General features: G+C 42.9%; 1 protein-coding gene across 2 annotated transcripts in view; it reads left to right on the top strand.

Annotated features, from left to right (window-relative positions):
• Window positions 1-22,948, top strand: part of SPPL2A (signal peptide peptidase like 2A) — a 98,021-nt gene that overhangs the window by 1,579 nt on the left and 73,494 nt on the right. For both annotated transcript variants that reach the window (XM_073568494.1, XM_073568495.1), the window contains exons 2-5: window positions 18,382-18,501; window positions 20,437-20,619; window positions 21,420-21,509; window positions 21,652-21,785. In XM_073568494.1, the coding sequence (XP_073424595.1) occupies window positions 18,382-18,501; window positions 20,437-20,619; window positions 21,420-21,509; window positions 21,652-21,785 (527 nt within the window). The remainder of the gene's footprint in view (window positions 1-18,381; window positions 18,502-20,436; window positions 20,620-21,419; window positions 21,510-21,651; window positions 21,786-22,948) is intronic.

Consider the following 22,948-nt stretch of genomic DNA (forward strand, 5'->3'; position numbering starts at 1 on the left):
CCCCAGCGCTCCATCCGGTCCTAGGCCACCGCCCTCGCCCCAGCGCTCTATCCGGTCCTAGGCCACCGCCCTCGCCCCAGCGCTCCATCCGGTCCTAGGCCCTCGCCCCAGCGCTCCATCCGGTCCTAGGCCACGGCCCTCGCCCCAGCGCTCCATCCGGTCCTAGGCCACGGCCCTCGCCCCAGCGCTCCATCCGGTCCTAGGCCACCGCCCTCGCCCCAGCGCTCCATCCGGTCCTAGGCCACCGCCCTCGCCCCAGCGCTCCATCCGGTCCTAGGCCACCGCCCTCGCCCCAGCGCTCCATCCGGTCCTAGGCCACCGCCCTCGCCCCAGCGCTCCATCCGGTCCTAGGCCACTGCCCTCGCCCCAGCGCTCCATCCGGTCCTAGGCCACCGCCCTCGCCCCAGCGCTCCATCCGGTCCTAGGCCACCGCCCTCGCCCCAGCGCTCCATCCGGTCCTAGGCCACCGCCCTCGCCCCAGCGCTCCATCCGGTCCTAGGCCACCGCCCTCGCCCCAGCGCTCCAACCGGTCCTAGGCCACCGCCCTCGCCCCAGCGATCCAACCGGTCCTAGGCCACCGCCCTCGCCCCAGCGCTCCATCCGGTCCTAAACAGTCCCCTTTGCCCAGAATATAACCCTCAATCACCACTTCTGGCTATTTTGCAGCCGTTATTCACTTTTTGTCCCACAGCACCGCCCTCACCTAGTACGCCATTCAGTCCTATACCATCCACCTTACCCAGAACACAGCCCTAACTCAATCCTCTGGCCTATCCCACGGTACTGCCCTCACCCACTCCTCCGGCCAGTCCAAGCGCTCTGATCTTGCTCAGCTCACTAGCCTGCCTGGACTGCGGTCCTGATCTGTCTCTGGCCGGTCCCAGGGCACTAACCTCCCCCACCAGGACCAGGATTGTATAGACAAAGTGCAGGCAGTAATATTTGGCAATAGCAGAGAAGTTCTGTCATCAATTGTGGTAACAAGTTTGTAGTTTAATATTCTTAAATTTTGGGACAATTAAAATGGATTTCCGATCCTCACCAGGTCCTCTCTGGCATGAAACTGGGTTTATAACTGAGGAACGACCTTGTCTGGATGAAATATTTTGACAGACACGAGAAGAGCTAGAGAACACAACCTTGTGTGATCCGCATTGTTGACAGAACCAAACAGCATCCCGTTCCTCTTCCATTACCATTGATGGACATATGTTCTGTCCATTCCGGTTGGGCCTCCCCAGACTGATGACTAACAGACATGATGAGTGCTGTGTTCCAGAATGTAATGTGATTCCTGATCCATAAGTAATTCTAGAGATGCTGGATTATTGAATGTGGGTTACCATATGGCGGTACCAAAATATAGAAAAGGTACTTGTAAGGAAAGTGTCAAGGGAGTTTCAGTCTTCCAATTAGAAATCGTCCAGACCTGAATAAGTAAGATGCTTCTGTATTGGACATGCCGGCATGGAGAGAGAATGACGACCACACAAGATGTGAGGAGTCCTCTGTCTAACTTAATACATATTCTTAAGAGTTTAAATAGCAAAACCCAAAGGGTGTTGAAACATTGCGTTTGCAAAAAAGAGTACATGGAATATGCTGAGCTTGTTAGAAATCCTTATCTACAGTTACCAGAGAAGTCATGTAAGACAAGGAAACCTGCTAAGGTTCACAAAAAGTAACACCCAAAAGTAACACCCATGTATTACATCAGCTGAAAAGAGTTTCAAAGTCTTAAGCAAAAATAAATGGCATATATGCAGTCATGTGCATAGATACATATATACATACATATACACACACTCATACATACATACACGCATGGGTATATATATACACATATATATATATATATACACATACACCCATGCACACATAAGAAAGAACTTTATTACAATTATTATAACATTCCCTCATCTTGTAATAAAATCATTTATCTGTACACATTGGGGACAGATTTCTTTTTGTCAGATTTCACATAAGATCTTCATATAATCTAGAGGGAGAGTAATATGTATATTTATCATTAAGTCCCAAAATTTTCATTCTTTCGTTGGATTCCAAGGTCTCCATTCCTTGATACATAGTATTTGTTATGGCAGAGTCAATCAGTCTTTGAACAAGTCCTCTAATACATGGAATTGCACAGCATCCACAAACAATCAGCACTCCGGCCACGATGGTAAGAGATGTCAACGCAGAAATGAATAATCCGGACCATTTCCCAAACCATCCTTCAGTCCAGGAATATGTCATCATATCCAGAGTTCTCTGCTAATTCATTAGACAGGGCAGTCAGTCCATCAAGAGCTTTGGAGATACTTCCATCAAAATCTGTATTAGGGATAAAAAGGTGCAACAAAAATCCTCCAAACATTTTATATACACCTCCCTTTTCTGCTAAGAACTTGTCTAGTGCCATCCTATTCTACCAAGCCATGAGAGGAGTTGGTCCTAATTGCTCAGCTATCCCTTTAACTGCATCTCAGGTATAATTAACAAATCTCTGCTGGTTATAGTATAAGTAGTTTATCCAATCTGCATTCATTTTTATAATCACCCACCAAATTATGGATTCCCACCCGGATGCTACCTGGTTCCTAGCCTTGTACTCGTTGGTCACTCCCCTGGGAACTCCAATGTCATCTCTGTAGATACTAGAATGGAAGGATCCTTGCGGAGTTTCACGCTTCTGTCTCTTCCACTACTTACCTTTGGCCATATCCCTGTTGACAACAGGTGGAACGGAATGATTAGCTGGACCACCACACAATCCCCTCGGGAACCATGTGGTAGTCTGGCTCTTATCCTTTTATCACCGCATAACCACTATACATCCGCTCTCAGGGTAGTGTGGTCTGACCATATGGCTGAGTACTTGGCCCTGTGGGAGACAATGATCCATTCTCTACAAGAATCACCTTGGAGCTCTCCGAAGTCGTGCCCATGCCCTGGAAGACTAAAACAAGTATAGTTACCAGGATTAGCAATCACCTGTGGTGGGATATCCGGTTTCTCAAGTGGAGGATATGAAAATGATAATATTTTACATTTTCCTTCCCTTTCTGAGGAGACATAAGTTTTACTATATAGCTTAATTTTTTTTAAGCTTTCTGCAATGTATTTAAGCCATTCTAGCCATTCATTCTTCTCCTCACAGCCTCTCTCTAAAGCTAGTTTATCTTCATAAGTTAGGTTAGACAATCTAACTATGAACCCTATGGACTCTGTTAGGGTTAATTTCTGACATACCTTCCTTGGGTCTATGTATGCTATTATTCTGAACTTCTATGTAGAAATATCATATTGGCTCTAATCCTGACATATCAGCTCCTATAACCTTTTATCCCTCATCTTAGGGTTTTCTTAAAAATTCTCAGTAGCTGATTACAATTATTCTTATTTGTGTAAGGGGATCTCCTTTTTCCTAATGGAGAATCAGGCTTTAAATCTATGTAGCCATAAGGCTTATACCTATAGTCTCGGGCTACAATTGTCCATGCTGCTTTACTCCAGTCACACACATACATCCCCTCTGCTATTAGCGCTCATAACACAGACATACTTATCAGACTGCTAGTTTCACAGCTTGTTCCCTGTCTCTGCATCATTTATACAACAGACAGAAATCCAGTAACATGGCGGCCTCCTGCCCGATTTCAAAAGTAGGATTTAAAGTCTTAAATCTGAAACCATTCTACCACCCTGGACTTTCCTGCTGGGTCTATTACCCTCCAATCTCCCATCACTATGGTCATGAAGAATATACATGTGACTAACCCTGATGTACACATCCTAGATCTGACCGTCTTGTCAGGGTAGGGGGATGAATGGGAGACTTCACCAGTTTGAGACAAGCTTTCCCTTGTGGAAAACCTCCCTTTGTAGCTGGACTTTGACAAGCAAGTCAGATCCTACTCTGTCCCTACCTGTCTGACAAGTTTACAGTATGAGAGATGGATCCAGGAATCTTGACCGCAGTAGGAGAAGTCCACAGGACTTGGTAAGGACCTTCCCACTTAGGATGGTGCTGGTGTTTCTTCTTTATCACCTTCACAAGGACCCAGTCTGCAGGTTTCATGATCTCAGGTTTTGTTAGTGGGTTTCCTGGAACAAAACTACGAGTAGAAACTTCTTTGTGAGTTAATATCTTAGCCATATATTCTGCTAATGTACAATCAACTTCCGCATCTATTCTTTTAAAGGATTTTAGCTGAGGTAACAGAAAAGATCTCCCGTATATGATTTCAAAGGCTGTCAGCACTACAGATGTCCGTGTGACATACATATATAGTACAACCAATAGGAGACAGTGCAACCAATTTTTTCATGTTTCCTGCATGGTCTTTGTCAACCTATTTTTCAAGATCCCACTTTGTCTTTCAACCAGTCCGGCTGACTGAGGATGACAGGCACAGCGGTTTCCCAACTCAATTGACAATGTTTTTAGGTAATAACATTACTTAGTTTACTATATATTTTCTGGAACCCCAAATCTTGGTATGACTTCCTTTAGAAGGACCTTTGGTACCATTAATGCATCAGGGTGGACAGCTTCAATCCACCTGCTGAAAGCATCCATAATAACAAGGCCGGACTTTTTCCCTCACACTTGTTCAATAAAATCCATACAAATGTGTTGGAATAAGTATTCAGGGTGAGGACATTGTCCTCTCTCTGGTCTCAGGTTCATTTAGGAATTATTTTTGCACAAGTAATGCAGATTAAACAAAAAATTTAATAGTTAGTAAAGCCATACATCATAAATACGTAAGATATGACCTTTACCAGCCCCCCCTGTTGAGACACAGCTTATGCCATGGCTCAATACTGTGACATATCTTAGGAGGTCACTGGGCAGTTTATACATATAGGGCATCTTTAAAGATAACCCCTTTTGTTACCAATTTTTTTTTTTTTTTTTCTTTTAATGCCAATAGCATGTCATCCACATATAAGAGCATCTGGCTCTCTTCTGGTGACTCACATTGAGCTAGGTTAGCCGATTTTACCTGGTAAACAATAGTAGGTGATTCACAGTACCCTTGTGGGATTCTGGTGAATGTATACCTGCTGTCCTTATATGTGAATACAAACCAAACCAGGCTATCTGGATGTACCAGGATGCTGAAGAAGACATTACTGATATCACTGTAAAGACCTTATGTTCCGGCCTCCAGTCATTCAGCAGAGTATGGGGGTCTGGCACTGTGGGGGCTCTTGTTATCACAGCCTCGCCTACAGATGGGGGCGCCCTCCCTACTGGAAACAAGGCTGCGTTACAAGGTGAGCTGGACAGGGTATAATCACCCCTTTTATCGATCCCACATCTGCAGGTCATGAGCACCACAAAGATTCTGGGTATGTGGTCAATTCTTCCTCTAATTCTAGGAAAGGATCAGCATTTCTCACTCGTTCCCCTGCCTCGCTGCAGGTGGACACTGAGTTTAGAAATGGTGTTCCACTTTAGTACTTGTGAACATGCCTGCAGTCTGGCATTGTAAAATGAGCCATCACCCAAATCCTCCCATTGTTACTTTCCTTACACCCCAACAAAATCACCAAGGGATTTCCATGATCTACCTTTACATCTGGAGAGGGAAACATGTGGCACGGTGCCTCTAAAAAGCAAAAACAACAATTTAATTTGTTCTGACAGTTTACAACTGACGGCACAGTTCCCTTTATAATCCCAGTATATGGTGTGCAAAGAACAATCTAGAGCATGAAAATTCCCATATTTTACATCAGGACCCCTAAATACCTATAGTACATTGTGTAGTTCTTCAGGTGTGTGAAAATCTACATTTGTATACCTTTATCTATTGCTTCCTTGATGAAGGACTCAGTAATAAAGGATGGTCCTGCAGTTATTAGATCTAGACTGTAATAATATCTGGATTCTCCATACCCCTGGAGCACCATTGTCTCAGCCATGGATTTCACCTATAGTCCGGCAGCAGTAGGAATTATTCCCAGGCTCAGGGCTTGCATCATATCCCTCCCACACAGCTGATAATATAAGTTGTGTAATTGCACTTTTACCTGTGCCGAGAGACCGGTGTCTCCACAGGCGTAGACAATGGCTCTCTGTGTCTTACCACTTGCTCCTTTTACCACTATGCAGGCAGCAGACAGTCCAATAGTCGGTATCTCTTCTGGATGGACTAAGGTTCTAGTGGCTCCTGAATCAACAAGAAAAGTGACCTCATGGCTTCCCACAAGGACGGTTACTTCTGGAAATACAGTGTTTTTTATAAATGTATTTCTACTTTAGCCAAATTAAATATTTCCTCTCATTACACATTTCTTGTACCAAATTTTAAACTAAGTTTATCATCAAATGCAACCCATCTATCAAAAGACACATTCAGGGTCTCCTAGTGGCCCCTTCTTATCTCCAAACCACAAACACATTCCACAACAATCCTCCTGTTAACAGCTTATCTCCCACCTCAGGACTGTTTGCTCTGGGTGGTGCCTACTCCTAGTTTGTCAAGACTAAACAGACATTGTCAGGGATCTACAATGTTTACTCTCTATTTGTTACAATATATAAGAGTTAGGCCTATAATTTACCAATAAGGACACATTGCACATTTGATCTGAAGACTGTTCTCTCTGGGTACCTGATGAGAAAGGACCATATCCAGTTTCAATCCAGGGATACCCTTTTGGTACAATCTTAGTAACTTTCCAGCTTTCAGATGAAATGGAAAATAACAATTCTGCCTTACAATGAGGACAAGATATTAAAATATATCTGTGGGTCTACGTCCTGTAAGGATGTTACGTAAAATTCTTATACACAAGAAAAAGACAAACAACAAGATAAGGACTATACACAATATAAACCCTGGAGCACAATGGATTTCTACCCACTGATAAGAAGTTTGACAAATATCAGTGAAATTCATATATCAACAAGAAGATAAAACACCAATAGCAACAATTCAATTACTGCTACTTATATCCAGGATCTAAATAATCCTCACTGATTACACTATGTCCCAGATATTTACCAGCTTCTATCTCTATATCCTGCCACCTCCGTCCAATGAAGGCCTGTAAGGGCCTAGTATGACAACACAGTGTGACAAACGTGAACGGTCCCCAAGGAATGGGGTCACGATGATAAATGTGGTCACTGATCTGAACGAGATTAATATGCTCACAGGGACTTCTGACCAGTGTAACAGTGCAAACACACAACATACAACACTCTTCACAGTTAGAGACTGGACAGACACACGTACACAGAGACATAAGACAGGAGAGTAAAGTTCCCTCGTACTCCTATTCCTGAAGTGCTGAGATAAAGTCCAATGACACCACCTCTTTATATACAGAGACGTTCCCGTTCTTAATATCAGGTATTCAGAGCACCACCGGCACAGACTCTCCTCAGTGAAACGAGGAGGGTTCAGTCACTCTGTGTTATTAAAAGAAAAACATAACAAAACAACATAGAATATTCTCTATGGGGATCAGGTGGCATGTATCTAGGTGATTTATACCACTATAATAACCTATGATTTGTCTCCAGTCCACAGATGACTGTTGACCACGCCTACTGGACTCCCTAATACAGTCAGGATTTTATATTGCAATCCTCATACATTCACTCAAGATAACATTCAAGGAGTCTCATGTGTAACATAAAACATATATTTATGGCATTTTAGTTCTTTGTAGTTTTAAAAGACAGACAAAACGGCACACTTAATTCAACAAAGTACAGAAGACAAAACAGAATACCGGCAAAAATTCATCTTATACCGGATTCCTTAACCCCTTAGTAGCCCTTTTTAAAAACAGCACCCCCTGACATATTGAAAACTTCTGTCAGATAGTTTATTAACCCTTCAGGTGATTTACAGGAATTAATGCAAAGTGGTATAGCAGGATACAGCAAGTTGTCAGCTATAGTAGACAGCCGACAGCTGCTGGATCGTCACCTGTGTGGGGATGATATTCTCTTATATCTCAGGTCAGAAAAAAGATATATTGGCTGTCATTAAGGGGTTAATCTAACGAGAATCTCCCTTGATTCTCCCATCTAGATCAATTTAACGTGCACACAGAGTTTTTTATTCCACAGTAGCCTTCTCACACTGGCTTTGTACCCATTCAAAAATAAAAAAATAAAATAAATAGAGATTATTGTTATTTAGCGGAATATCTTAAAAGAACAAACAAACCCCAAATCTATGGAGCTCCAATTGCATGTAAACTTCCAACTTACAGGAGCCTCTCACAAACCCCAATTGGAAAAGTCTACCAGTTCCCAATTCAATTCCTAAAATAACATTCATAATATAATGAAAATTATTAAATGTTCTTACCTGTATTCAGATACAGACGATTCCCAGAGATCCTTAGACTATACGAAATCTGTCACTTTCCCTCAGACCGGGATAACTGATTAATGCCCCTGGTGACGCCTAATGTCAAGGCGGAGGACTTACTTAAGGAGTCCCAGACTCCCCCGTGCACGGTTTACAGTACTCACCGGTGAGGGAAAGGTGTTGGATTCCCGGCCAACGCACCAAAATGTCAAGGGAGTTTCAGTCTTCCAATTAGAAATCGTCCAGACCTGAATAAGTAAGATGCTTCTTTATTGGACATGCCAGCATGGAGAGAGAATGACGACCACACAAGATGTGAGGAGTCCTCTGTCTAACTTAATACATATTCTTAAGAGTTTAAATAGCAAAACCCAAAGGGTGTTGAAACATTGCGTTTGCAAAAAAGAGTACATGGAATATGCTGAGCTTGTTAGAAATCCTTATCTACAGTTACCAGAGAAGTCATGTAAGACAAAGAAACCTGCTAACGTTCACAAAAAGTAACACCCAAAAGTAACACCCATGTATTACATCAGCTGAAAAGAGTTTCAAAGTCTTAAGCAAAAATAAATGGCATATATGCAGTCATGTGCATAGATACATATATACATACATATATATATATACATATACACACACTCATACATACATACACGCATGGGTATATATATACACATATATATATACACATACACCCATGCACACATAAGAAAGAACTTTATTACAATTATTATAACAGAAAGGACACCCCAGGATAAATTACTACCCAGAGTAACCTCCTGTCATTTCTAGGGGCCTGAAAATTGCTTATTTCATCACTGATTGCTGAGGATCTGGAATTCCTGGATGCCATTAGTAAAGTAATATTAAATTACAAGCCCCGTATCTTAGTGCATTGTATGTATTCACATCTGTTACCAGGGTTGTTTGTGTCGGCATCCCATTCACAGGATGAAACTGCTTCAGACGCCGCAGGTCCAGCGTCTCTGATTGTCAACAGTCACCAATGGACGCTGTGTGATTGCTCATTTCTCTGCAGATGAATTAGTGACACAAGGCTCCGTCTGTCTGACGGAGTGGGATCCACTGTCTTCAGCCACTCTCCATGTTAGCTCACGGCTTTTGCAGGAAGATGCATGCTCTTAATGAAAAATCTGTTTAAGGGGATTGTCTCCTCTTCTGCAGGACTTCTGCGGTCCCCAGGCTTCCAACTTGCTGGAGGGTTGGGCTCTTCTGCTTGATTGACAGATTGGAGCAGCGACATTGTTGCGGCTCTTGCCAGAACTGTGCTGTCGCTAATGCTGCTATGAGGCAACCTTGCTGCTGCAGTGTCAGAGGGGCTCCGTTGCATTGAAACTGGTTGGATCGGGAGCTAACAGAGCTCTCCAGTTATCCTGGAATCCTGGCCAGCTTCAGAGCATAAGTTTTCTAAAACAGCTTGTAAGACTGTAGCGGTGGCTTGTTACCTAGGCATCGAGCCATGAACAATAAAATTTTAAAATCTATCTGTTCTTGGGGAGATTTTTAATACCACATAAATTGAAGTTGAAAAAGAAAAGGGGTGGCGGCACACCATTATGTAATAAAATCCCCAAAAACTTTATTCAGTCATGAGCCATAACTAAAACAGAGAACTGACGCGTTTCAGGTGCGTTACATGCACCTTTACTCATAACGTTTTGACAAGCACTTTGCAATTTTACCCGTTAACAAGCTTGAAAATATCCCTTTACAGCATTTAACAAAGGAATTGCCTAACTCTAAATTCCCTTAAAGGGAATCTGTCAGCAGGCTTTCACCCCCCAAACTAATATACACTGCTCAAAAAAAATAAAGGGAACACTTAAACAGAATATAACTCCAAGTAAATGAAACTTCTGTGAAATCAAACTGTCCACTTAGGAAGCAACACTGATTGACAATCAATTTCACATGCTGTTGTGCAAATGGAATAGACAATAGATGGAAATTATTGGTAATTATCGAGACACCCTCAATAAAGGAGTGGTTCTGCAGGTGGGGACCACAGACTACATCTCAGTACCAATTCTTTCTGGCTGATGTTTTGGTTACTTTTGAATGTTGGTTAGGAGTTGTTAGTCAAGCAGGAGGAGGTGGCGATGGCAGGAAATAGAGCTGGAGTGACAGAGGCTTCAGAACTAGCATAGCTCTTCAGCCTCATTTGCATATCTTTTCAAATTCTGATTCCTCAGTAACTGAGCAATGGACTGGCCATATAATGGTATGGCTCAACTTTCTTTGAAAGAGGTACATGCACATAAAAATGGTTTGGAGGTTTAAATCCAGCTGGCAGGTTCCCTGACTCGGTCAGCACAGGATGACTGTTCAAACCAAGTACATACGCACGCTGCTTCACAGCCGGACCACTCATTTATATACACCTTCCTTCTTGCTAGTTTTCCATCTATTTCCACCCATCTGTGGTCCTATGAAGCTAGTGTTGTCAATCAAAGAAGGAGGGGAGGTGGAGATGTTGGGAGATTATATAAACGATTGGCCCTGCCGTGAAGCACCGAGCGCCTGTACTTGGTTTGAACGGTCATTCTGTGCTGACAGTCCCTTTAAATGGGTTGTTATCAGCATTGGTCTGTTTATAAAGGAGCTCCATGTGTGCACTGGTGAGAATCCCGGGAATTTAAGGCTGTTCCTACTACCGTACTTACACTAAGAATTTACCTAACTTTTCACTAAGAATTTCATCTCGCTAGTTTTACCGTACTTCGTAGTTGCGGGTGTGATGTGAAAATCCAGCAGGGCTGCTATGGGAGTGCTCTGTGTGCTGTCAGCCAACCACAAGTTGGTGGTTTGTCTTATTCTGGTCTCTGGTTTGCGGTGTCCTAATTTCTAGCAAGAAAACCACCAATTTAAGCTTTCTCTGGCTCGCCGCTAATTAGATCAAAGATCACTTCTCCTGAAAAGTAGCTCTTAGGGGCTTTCAATTTAAAGGAGACCCCCGTTATTAGTTGGGGTACAATATCTAAGAACGAGTCCTATGAGAAAACTAGGTTGTGAGCCTCAAGGGATCAGCATGGTGTTTGTTTCTGCAGCCAGAACTTTCACTCTTGGCCGTAAAAAAACGCTGCGTGTAAAATGCATCTATTTGCTTTGTTTTTGCTGCTGCATCTTGCTTTGTTTTTATACTGTTTTCCAGGTATAATCACACAGGATTTGTCTACAGCACACATTAATAAAGTTAGTTTTATTCAACAAAAACGATGCTATAATTGTTTTGCTGCAGATTTTCAAAAACACTGCAGTGCACGTGAAAAAAAACAAGCGTGTGCATGAGAACTGAAATCTTAGCTTTTGTTGGTGTACTGTAAAAAGCAGCTTTTCGCTGTAAAAAACGGCAAAAATGCCATGTGTGAACATATCCAGGACATTTCATAACTGAAATTAGGCTAACAACAGATTTCTATTGGTTAATACGTAGATAAGGAGTGCTTGGTCCGATGGCTATGCCATATTGTTTCATTCTATAGATAACATGGCAACATTGTCGCACGTCGGCTGCTTTTTTTTTCCTGGTTTGACTTGTTATACTGGAAATAATTGTGTTCTGACGTCTGTAGTTGTGAATAGCGATGCTCTGCTGTAGAGAATACTAACTATGGCCCCGATTCAGCCTGTACATTTAAGAAGTCACTTTTCTCTTTCGTCTTGTATTGATCGTTTGCATCAAATTTTTAACAATGGAGCGCACAGTTCACAGATTTTTCACAAAGAGAAAAATGCTATTATTTTTTGTTTTAAAACTGTTTTGCTACCTCTTTTTAGGGCAAAAAAAGTTTCACGATTATCAAAATGACACAAAAGTTGTGCAAAATATATGGCATAAAAAAAAAAAAAAATACTCCAGGGGAAACTGAGTCAGCCTACAACTACTGAAAACCCTAAACTCCTAGAATGGTGCACATAAGAAACAAATGGTTGAGCACAGATAATATAGAGATTAAAAAAGCTCAAAGAAAAGGAAGAATTGGGCCACAATGAAAAACAGGCAAAAAAGGCACAAAGCAAAAATGAATTGGACCAATCAGCAGACCCATGTACAGATTCTCCAAACCTAAAAGGCAACAGAAATGGTGAATAGACATAGTAGTGTCATCTTGGATGTCACCATTGCAGGCAGCCACTGGCCTCAGCAGTTGTCTGCTGAAATGCTAACATCACCGCTGAGGTCAGTGATTGGCTGCAGCAGTCACACGTGCTCTATAGTTATGACATCACTGCTGCAACTTGTAATCAAAAGACAGTAGCCGTTGCATTTGTCATTTGATAGGTCTGTGAGCCTATGAAGAAAAATGTATCTCAGACAGCCCTTGTAAGGTTTCCTGGGGGGACTTAGTACACGGTTTTTGTTGGATTGAAATGCAAAGCTACAGTTTTTGTTGTGTTTATTCTGGCAGTATCGTGGCAGATCCCCTGGATAATCTGCACTGGTTATTATAGGAACACCGGCGTGCCATCTGTATTACATGTAAGAGGATTTTGGCTTAGCATCGGGCCAATGGACACACGAGGGTTTGATTCATGCAGTGTTAGAATTAACAAGTCCGGGCATCAGGAGTCATCCATTACTGGATTATATACTGATATTACATCCTCTAACAATGTGTCCTAACATTCAGTAATGCTTAAAGGGGAAATTGATTTTCTTTTTCGGGGTGGGGGGTGAGGGGATTTCCGTTGAGGACAACCCCTCTTGCCAAATGAAGCCACAATGCTCAATTTAATACATGGTCACACAGTCTTCTCCATAGAAAGGCTAGATCCACGCACCCATAATGCTTGGAGAGACAGCAGGGCTCCAGACACAAACTCCGCAGCTTTATAGCCATGTATGAATCTGCTGAGTTTGGGTCAGGACACTCCTGGCTCCTCTGTCCATCATGGTTCTTGCTTGGACCATGGTAAAAAGATGTTTGAATGTAGCCAAAGGCTATGTGCACACGTAGTTTTTTGGGTGTGCGGATTTTGGAGAGAAAACCCCAGGTAAATCCGCAGGACAAAAGTTTTGCCTGCGGTTTTACACCTCATAATGGATGAGGTGTAAAACTGTAGCGTTTATGCACCAAACAATTGACATGCTGCGGATTGTAAACCGCAGAAAAATCTGCAGCATGTGCACAGCGGGTTTTTTTTTTTTTCATTGAAAATAAAGGTACTGTACAACGCAGCAGAATCTGCTGCGTTTCCGCAGAACCAAAACCGCTGCGGAAACGCAGCAGATTTCACTACGTGTGCACATACCCTAAGGGTCCCTTCACATTGGGTTCTTCCATCTGTTCGTTGACCTCCTTGGGGCTTACGTCTGAAAGCTCCCCAAAACGGGAGTTGGACACTTATACGGATGGGCGCCATAGACTATAATGGTGCTGGCAGAGCGAACGTGCGCTTATGTCGTGCGTCATTTTCATGTGTATACACTTACTGGAGGCGGACACTCAGACGTATTAGACTGCTTCTGGGTGTAAGTCTCCAGTAGGCCTACACACCCGAAAATCATGCACGGTGACTGCACGTCACACGTTCACTCTGCCGTCACCATTCTAGTCCATGGCCCGTCCGCGCATACGTCTGAATCCTGTTTTGTGGGGGGGGTTCAGATGTGAGCCCCGATTGGGCCACCGAACAGATGCTGGAGCACAATTTCAAAGCACCTTGAGAGTCAAGAATTGTAGACACATCAGGTTAATGTCTCTCAAACCTAGCAATTTGGGTAGGAGAAGGCACTCATTTGCTGTGTATTGGGCCCCCCGACTCCCACCAGATAGCTGAGGTTGGGGGAGAGAAGGATTGGACAGTTAGGATATAAACACCCGATCCTTCTGTTCTCAGGGAAGGTTAGATGCTGACAGTGGTGTCTGGGGGCAGCTTTCCCCTCTCCCTATCGAAAACACATGACTGTATGTTTATATGTAGGTTGGAGTTAGGAGTGATGGCTGTCTGTCAGACAGACGTTCATTTGGCCAACAGCGGTCTCCTGAGTATGGCCAGCTTGACTCTTTCCAACAGTTTTATTGCCTAATGTATAAGGCCACATTCACACTTTCAGTATTTGGTCAGTATTTTACCTCAGTATTTGTAAGGCAAAAGCAGGAGTGGGACAGTCAGAGGAAAAGCATAATAGAAACTCGTCACCACTTCTGGATTTATCACCCACTCCTGGTTTTGGCTTACAGATACTGAGGTAAAAATCTCACCAAATTCTCAATATGTGAACGTGGCCTAAGAGTCCCAAATGTGATGTTTATTTGCAAAAACTTTTTTTGGTATGTGCGCACGTTAAGTATTTGGTGCAGAAATGTATGCACCATTTCTGCATCTCCTGGCAGGAAAAACGCAGCAGTGTGAAATAGGTGCATTGTTTAATGAATTTTTTGACTTGCGTTTTTGGTGCAGATTTTTCCCCCACTCATTAGTATGGTTGAAATCTTCAGCAAAAATGCTGAAAGAATTGACATAAAGCAGTCAAAAATAAGCTCCGTGTGCATGAAACTTCAGAATTCTCATTTACTTTGCTGGCATCAGGAAACAATTCAGATTTTCGGACAAAAGTGTGCAGAAAAAAAGTGACAAATCTGCAGCATGTGCACAGGCCCTAAGGCTGTGTGCACACGATGCAGAATTCCTGCGGATCCGCAGCGGATTTTACCGTGCAGAAACGCTGCGGATTCGCAGTGTGATTTAAAGTAGCATGTAAATCAATGGAAAAAAAAAACCCGCTGTGCAGACGCTACGTTTTTTTCCGCGTGGTACAAAATCCGCGGCATGTCACTTCTTTTGTGCGGTTTTCCACCTCCCCAGTCTCCAAATCCGCAGGGGGAAAACTGCAGTGGAAAACCGCAAAAAAACCGCATTAAAAAAGGAAGAAATCTGTAGGAAAAATGCAGGTCATTTGACCTGCGGATTTCTTCAATTCTGCGCGGAAAAATCCGCAGGGCAAAAAAGTACGTGTGCACTCAGCCTAAGACTTCTGTTCTGTCACTGACTTCTCTATATCTATGCTGTATGCATATCTCTGATTTTTAAGAGATTTTTTTGTTTTTTAATATACATGTTATAGCATAGATATTCGACGCTAGAAGCTAAGCTTCTAAGGCCGTGTGCACACGATGCAGATATCCAGCGGATCCGCAGCGGATTTTACCGCACAAAAACGTTGCATATCCACATTGTGATGTACAGTAGCATGTTAGTCAATTGAAAAAAAAAACTGCTGTGCAGACGCTGCAGATTTTTCCATGCGGTTTTCTTGTGGTTCAAAATATGCAGCATGTCACTTCTTTTGTGCGGTTTTCCAACTACTCCATTCTCCAAATCCGCAGGGGGAAATCCGCAGGGGAAAACCGCACAAAAACCGCAAGAAAAAAAGGAAGAAATCCGCAGGAAAAATGCAGGTCATTTGACCTGCGGATTTCTTCAATTCTGCGCCGAAAAATCCACAGGGCTAAAAAGTACGTCTGCACACGGTGCAGATTCTGTGCAGTTCTGCAGCAGATTTGGCCCAGCAGAACTGCACGTGATGTACAGTACCATTTAAGGCTATGTAAAGCAAAAAACGCTGTGCACATGCTGCAGATTTTTCCACGCAGTTTTTTTAGCGGAATAAGGCTATGTTCACACGCTGCAAGGATCCGCAGGTAAAACCACAGGTAAAGTGACCTGCGGTTTTCCTGCAGTTTGGCCTGTGGTTTTGCCCTGCGGTTTCACACCTCTACTATGTTAAAGGTGTGAAATCGCTGCGGAATCTGCCCAAACAATTGACATGCTGCGGTTTGTAAACCGCTGCAAAACCACACGAAAAAACCCGCAGCGTGAGCACAGCAGTTTTGAAATTGCATAGGCTAACATGGTACTGTACCATGTCTGTGGAACTGCTGCGTTTCCGCAGGGCCAAAAACGCTGCGGAAACGCAGCAGAATCCGCAACGTGTGCACATAGCCTAAAAGAAGCAGCATGTCGCTTCTTTTGTGCGGTTTTAGGGTGGTTTCACATTAGCGCTTTTTAAGCGCACGCACGGCCGGGGGTAGCTCCGCCCCCGAGCCGGCTCTCTGCCCGGCGTGCCCGCCCCTTGCTTGTAGCGCCGCCTCCTAGCGGACAGCGGCGCCTGCGATCGGCGCACCCTATCTTTAGCATAGGGTGCGCAGATCGTGCGCAGGCCGTGCGCTAGTTGCGCTTTGACCTGCGCTGCGCACTTTTGACGGTGCGCCGTGCGCGCCAAAATCGCTACAAGCAAGGGGCGGGCACGCCGGGCAGAGAGCCGGCTCAGGGGCGGAGCTACCCCCGGCCGTGCGTGCGCTTAAAAAGCGCTAATGTGAAACCACCCTTACTGCAGTTTTCCACCTGCTCCATTATAGAAATCTGCAGGGGAAATCCGCACAAAAACTGCACTAAAACTGCAGGTAAAACGCAGGTCATTTTACCTGCAGATTTAGCAAAATCAGCGTGGAAAATTCCACAGCAGAATCCGCACCGTGTGCACATAGCCTAATGAAAACTACAGTACATGGGGAAGGGCGCACTAAACTGGGTGATAATGAGTTTCACTTTTTGTATTGAAAAGCTGAAATTAAGTTTTTGATGATATTCTAATTTAGTGAGAAGCACCTGTATCTAATTAAAGAAACCAACATAATTCTCATAGATGGCTATACACAGTGGTTGACTATTGTGTAAACCCACCAATTCCTGCGGCAACTATGTAACGTCCATGGGGTCTTCTAACTTCCTTACATATAAGATGTCAGGGCAACTAGAAAATGCATTTCAGTAGGCATAATCCTGTGGTGGTAACTCGCTGCTCTTTCCTCATTAAAAAAAAGTGTTCTTTAAAAGTCATATTTAAAACTTCTTACAGGAGACCATTTTAGTCATATAAAGTGAAGTGTTGTCGTAATTACAATCCATTTGTGGAATATTGTAATCCTTCAGATCACAGCGTTTAGAGGGAAGTAACTAAAAAGGTCAAAAGTTTGTTCTCTCGAGGATCCGGTATTAGTAGAAAGTCTGTTACAGACAGGATATTGTAATTCCTTTGATACAAAATTTAAAGGGGAATCCATGCAAGTGTTGAAAGTACGTTGTAATGTTTAGCAAATCCAGTATTGATAAGCAAAAACCTGTGTACAAGTTGTTAGGAAGGAGCATCTCAGCCATGTAAATTGGAATGTTTGTGGAATTGTCACCCATTCTGGTCATTCAGGTAGGGGAGAAATCCTGGTTTCATGTTTTTCTTTTCCCTTTTCCTATTTTCCCTTTTATTATTAAAATTAATAAAAAAAATTGAAGGAAAAAAAAGCGTTAAGGCCTGGATCACACTTCCGTTTTTTAAAATCCGCCTAAATCCGTCATTTTCCGTTAAACGGATCCGTCATTTTTTTTGAGGATCCGTTTTTTTGTCCCATAGACTTCCATTAGCGGCTACCGCGGATACGTCAAAAAAACAAATCTGTTTGCGGCAAAACGGAAACGGATCCGTTTTTTCTCACTTTGACGGATGCATGCGGATGCCAAAAAAACGGATGTGTGAAACAGGGCTAAGCAATAAAAATGAGCATGTTTGTCCCTGCATGTTAATGAGGGACGTTGGGAGGAATAGCTATTGGCAGACAGGGAGTAATCCCTCGTTAACTAATAAATCAATAGGTAGAGAAGCGATTTCTCATTCGGGTTGATGAAAGCATCATGTGACAAGTACATCATTTACATTGGGAGCAGAATCATTTTTCGGGCTTCCGTCTTCCGTCTTTCCCTCACATTATGTAAAGGAGCTGGGCACTCCGGTAGGTTTAGTTTTTTGGAAAAATGTAAAGCCACCTTCTCCTCCTTATATCTGGTAATACTGGTATGTGTTGTAGAGAGTGAGTCATTATCCTTTGCTTTTCCGTATATTTGTTGGTGACAGTATTTCAGAGTAAGTATCGGAATTTGTCTTTCCATTGTCAAATAGCCCAGTGTATATTTGCTCCATATGTTCCCTAACAAAGCTGTATTTACTTTCCAGATACGTGCCACTCACGGCATTTTACATGCAGAGGGTGACGGGGGACCGAATTCTGCTCAAGATTACTGCATAACGTACAATTCATCATGGACAACACTCCCAACATCTTACACCAATGCGGTAAGTTATTACACCATAGATATGTAGACTTTTTCTGAGAAATCGCCTTAATAAATTTAGCATTTGCCAAATTTCCACCCACTAAGGCTACTTTCACACTTGCGTTTTTTTGCGCTGCGCACCGTGCGCAGTGCAAACGCACATAAAAAACGCATCATGCGTTTTTGTGCGTTTTTTGCGTTTTTGTGTGTGTTTAATAAAAAAAAAACCCACGCATGCGTTTTTTTTGCGCTGACGTGCACATTACCATGCGCACGTCAGCGCACCCATAGACTATAATGGGTGGTTGGGTGGAAAAAAACGCATTGCGTGCGCATGCGTTTTTTTGGGGCAAGTCGGACGCTCAAAAAATGCAACAGAGTGCATTTTGTGCGTCCGAGCACACACTACAAAAAAAACGCATGCGCATTGAAACGCGTACAAACGCATGTGTATGCGCACTAGGGTGACCGCAAAAAATCGATGTCGGAATTTTGTTCGTCTGGACCCCACAAAACGATTCCCCTTTCCAGATATTGAGAGAGCCAAAATTTGAGCTCGATCAAACGACGTTAACCCGTGCCGCTCGTCGCTCAAAGTTTGAAAAAATCCAAATTGAGGTATTTTAAGATTTAGGTATTTTGCATAGTCTGTTAGACTATAAAGAATGTGACAACAACATTGCAGAAATAGCCCTGACCAAATTTTCGAACCATTTGTGGTATTTGAATGCAGAGTTGGTGGGATTATCGTTTTTTGATCCCACCATTACAGACAATGAAAAGTTGTTAATGGCTAATAAATTGCTCAGTAGCACAGATGAACCATCAGAGCACGCTAGGGATGTAAATCCAAAAGTTAGGAAAGAAAAATTAAGAGGTAGGAAGTTACCGACTTTAACGACCTTCTGACAAAAGATGAAGAACAAAAGCAATATGTCCTGCAAGTTGTAAGCAAATGCCGAGCATTATATTCTGACGTTTCAAAAACTACTTTAACAAAAGCTCTAGAATAGATTAGATAACTATGTAAAATTATCAACTCATGTAGGTTAGCGTGCTCTGATGGTTCATCTGTGCTACTGAGCAATTTATTAGCCATTAACAACTTTTCATTGTCTGTAATGGTGGGATCAAAAAACGATAATCCCACCAACTCTGCATTCAAATACCACAAATGGTTCGAAAATTTGGTCAGGGCTATTTCTGCAATGTTGTTGTCACATTCTTTATAGTCTAACAGACTATGCAAAATACCTAAATCTTAAAATACCTCAATTTGGAATTTTTCAAACTTTGAGCGACGAGCGGCACGGGTTAACGTCGTTTGATCGAGCTCAAATTTTGGCTCTCTCAATATCTGGAAAGGGGAATCGTTTTGTGGGGTCCAAACGAACAAGATTCTGACATTTTTTCCCCCCCATATGAGATCCGTCACCCTAATGCGCACCCATGTTAAGAATAGGGGAAAAAAAAACGCATGCGTTTTTTTGCGCAAAAAAAACTCAAGTGTGAAACCAGCCTAATAGGAACTAATGCTTCGGGGGCAGTGTCAGTTCTGTAGTTGGGCCAGCTGGCACTACTTGTGAGCATGAAAATAATACTCAGATTTACAATAACACTTTTGGGTTTGTAGATTTATCATTGTGGCAGGATCTCATTTTGTCGGTAAAGAGCTGAGCTGCAGTACCTGAGACCACCACTAGGAAGAATATCGAGCTATTCACTGTCAAATCCGTGGCTGCAACTCCTAAAAGCGGATTGGTGAAGGTTTTGAGCCTGCCGGACACGGAATTAATATTGATTACCTATCCAAAGAATATCATATTGTCAGGCAACCCCTTGAAGAGACAGCACTGTAATCCTCATGGACTACTCACAGCACAAGTTCGATAGCAGAAGCTAGAATGACTTGACAGTTTTTTAATTCAATAACATGGATGACCTTTTCTTTTAGATGTACTACAAGCTAGAAAATATAACTACTGTCTGGCTGTGCAGCGAGACCGAAGTACCCAGCACAGGCCTGAAGGATAAAGCCGTGGTGGTGATGGTGGGCAATTGCTCCATTTTGGACAAAGCTAGGATTGCTCAGAACAGCAATGCAAAAATGTTACTTGTGGCCAGTAAAGATGGTCTGGTAGGTGTTTGGATTTCACTGCTGAAAGAGTTTCTTGTTAAAATCCTAATTTGCAGTCAGACTGATCCAGATTAATAATAATCTTCACTATTTTTTATATTCGCTGTACGATTCCACTTGGTTAATGCCCATGAAGAAACTGCACGAGGGATAACTGTTACCAGTTCTGTGGGTACACAGCCCTGTACACAATACGCTGTGATGCACTGTGTCTTCTGACACCTTTCTTTCATAGTTGACATTAACTGTTTCATCGTTTTGGGAAGCTGTTCAGACAGGCTAGCCTTCACTCCCTATCAATGAGTCTTTGGTGTGCAAGGTCACTTACTAACAGGTTGTCCCTACTCGGACTACTTTTCATCAGTACTAAGCACTACATACCATTAATACACCACAAGACCTGCCTTGTTGTAAATGTTGTAACTCTGTCATCTAGCCGTCACAATTTGGCCCTGTTTGGCAATGAATGTGTATAGACTTTTATTATATGAGCTCTGGATAAGTGCATGCTCGACTGACTGTTGCGGTGTCCAACAAGGACTGTGTTTCTCCCTTTTTCGTAAATGATGCCCATGGCCCGTATAAAGAACAGGAGTAATATTTGGGCAAAATCTGTGAATATTACCCAAGTAGTAACGGTCAGCTATTCTTACAGTCATATGATTGCATTGCCATTTGTCCCATGTGCGCTGTATCAGTCTGGAGGACACAATGTTTCCGGATCTCAGTGTGATCGCCAGGCCTTGTGAATTTATAGAATTACAGCATTAATGTTATTAATACAGTCCCATCTATTACAGCCTCGTCCCACAGACAACAGAAGTGGATATGAAAGCCTTACAATACCTATTGCATATGTGAAATATGGAGATATCCGTGGCATGGAGCAGGTAAGTGCCCTTTATATACAAGAAGGAAAACGGATTAGCCTGGGAGGGAAAGGGTTACGGTGCTTCCATGCGTGCATTTGGTAAAGCTAAAATCAGAAGGTGAGTAATCAATAACTTGTTTATTTGTCTCTTCTCTTCTTAGGATGTTGGAAAGAGTATTAATGTGACAATGTATTCCCCATCGCCTCCATTGTTCGATTACAGCATGTTGGTCATATTCCTTATCTCCGTGTTCACTGTGGCACTTGGTGGCTACTGGAGTGGCGTATCAGAGCTGTAAGTATGAAGGATGGAGATTCTGTCTGCTCAAATGCCACGTCACTTCTGGAGGAGGGAAGGGATACTGCTCCAATAATGCACGTGTCACAGACTTGGCACTGTACTTTCACCTTTGTAAACTGCTCGGCTTATCTAAACCTATTTATTATGGCATGACGTAAACAATAGCTTTATATATGACGGCTACTGGAATCTGACCTATCACAATCTCTAGCTTTCACCAATAGTACAATGACTAAAGGTACTGTTACACTTAGCGATGTACTAGCGATCCCGACCAGCGATATAACGCGGTCAGGATCGCTGGTACATTGCTTAGTGGTCGATAGTGAGCTGCCAAACAGGCAGATCTCACCAGCGACATCGCAGGGGTCGGGGCTCGCTACTTACGTGTCAGACGAGGCAATGAAGATGTCCTCCTGCCCGCGTCCATGCGTCGCTCTTCTCCACAGCAGGAAGCTGACGACGAGAAATGGTCCAGGCTGTTCTCGCGCGATCAGCGATAACCAGCGGGGGGAGCGGTCGGAGGTAAGTATCAGACATAGCGATATCGCTAGCAATATCGCTATAACGTCACAAAAAACAGTGACGTTATAGCGATATTGCTAGCGATATCACTTAGTGTGACAGGCCCTTAACACTCGGATGTCTAGAGCTACAGAGAGGACTTCAGTTCACATAGTTCCCGAATGACTAAGTCTCCCACCGTGTAATGGTGGAATATACAAGTGCTTCCTACTAAATTAAAATATCATCAAAAAGTTATTTCATTTCTTCAGTACAAAATGTGAAACTCATATATTTATTACTTATATAGAGTCATTACAAACAGAGTGATCTATTTCAAGTGTTTATTTCTGTTAATGTTGAGGATTATGGCTTACAGCCATTGAAAACCCAAAAGTCATTATCTCAGTAAATTAGAATAATTAACAAAAAACACCTGTAAAGGCTTCCTAAGTGTTTAAAAAGGTCCCTTAGTCTGTTTCAGTAGCTCCACAATCATAGGGAAGACTGCTGACTTGACAGATGTCCAGAAGGCAGTCATTGACACTCTCCACAAGGAGGGTAAGCCACAAAAGGTCATTGCTAAAGAAGCTGGCTGTTCAGTGTATCCAATATATTAATGGAAATTAGAGTGGAAGGAAAAAGTGTGGTAG

The sequence above is a fragment of the Dendrobates tinctorius genome, unplaced genomic scaffold (assembly GCF_039654945.1).
Source record: "Dendrobates tinctorius isolate UK_male_01 unplaced genomic scaffold, ASM3965494v1 ptg000022l, whole genome shotgun sequence".
In the NCBI taxonomy this organism is placed as follows: domain Eukaryota; kingdom Metazoa; phylum Chordata; class Amphibia; order Anura; family Dendrobatidae; genus Dendrobates; species Dendrobates tinctorius.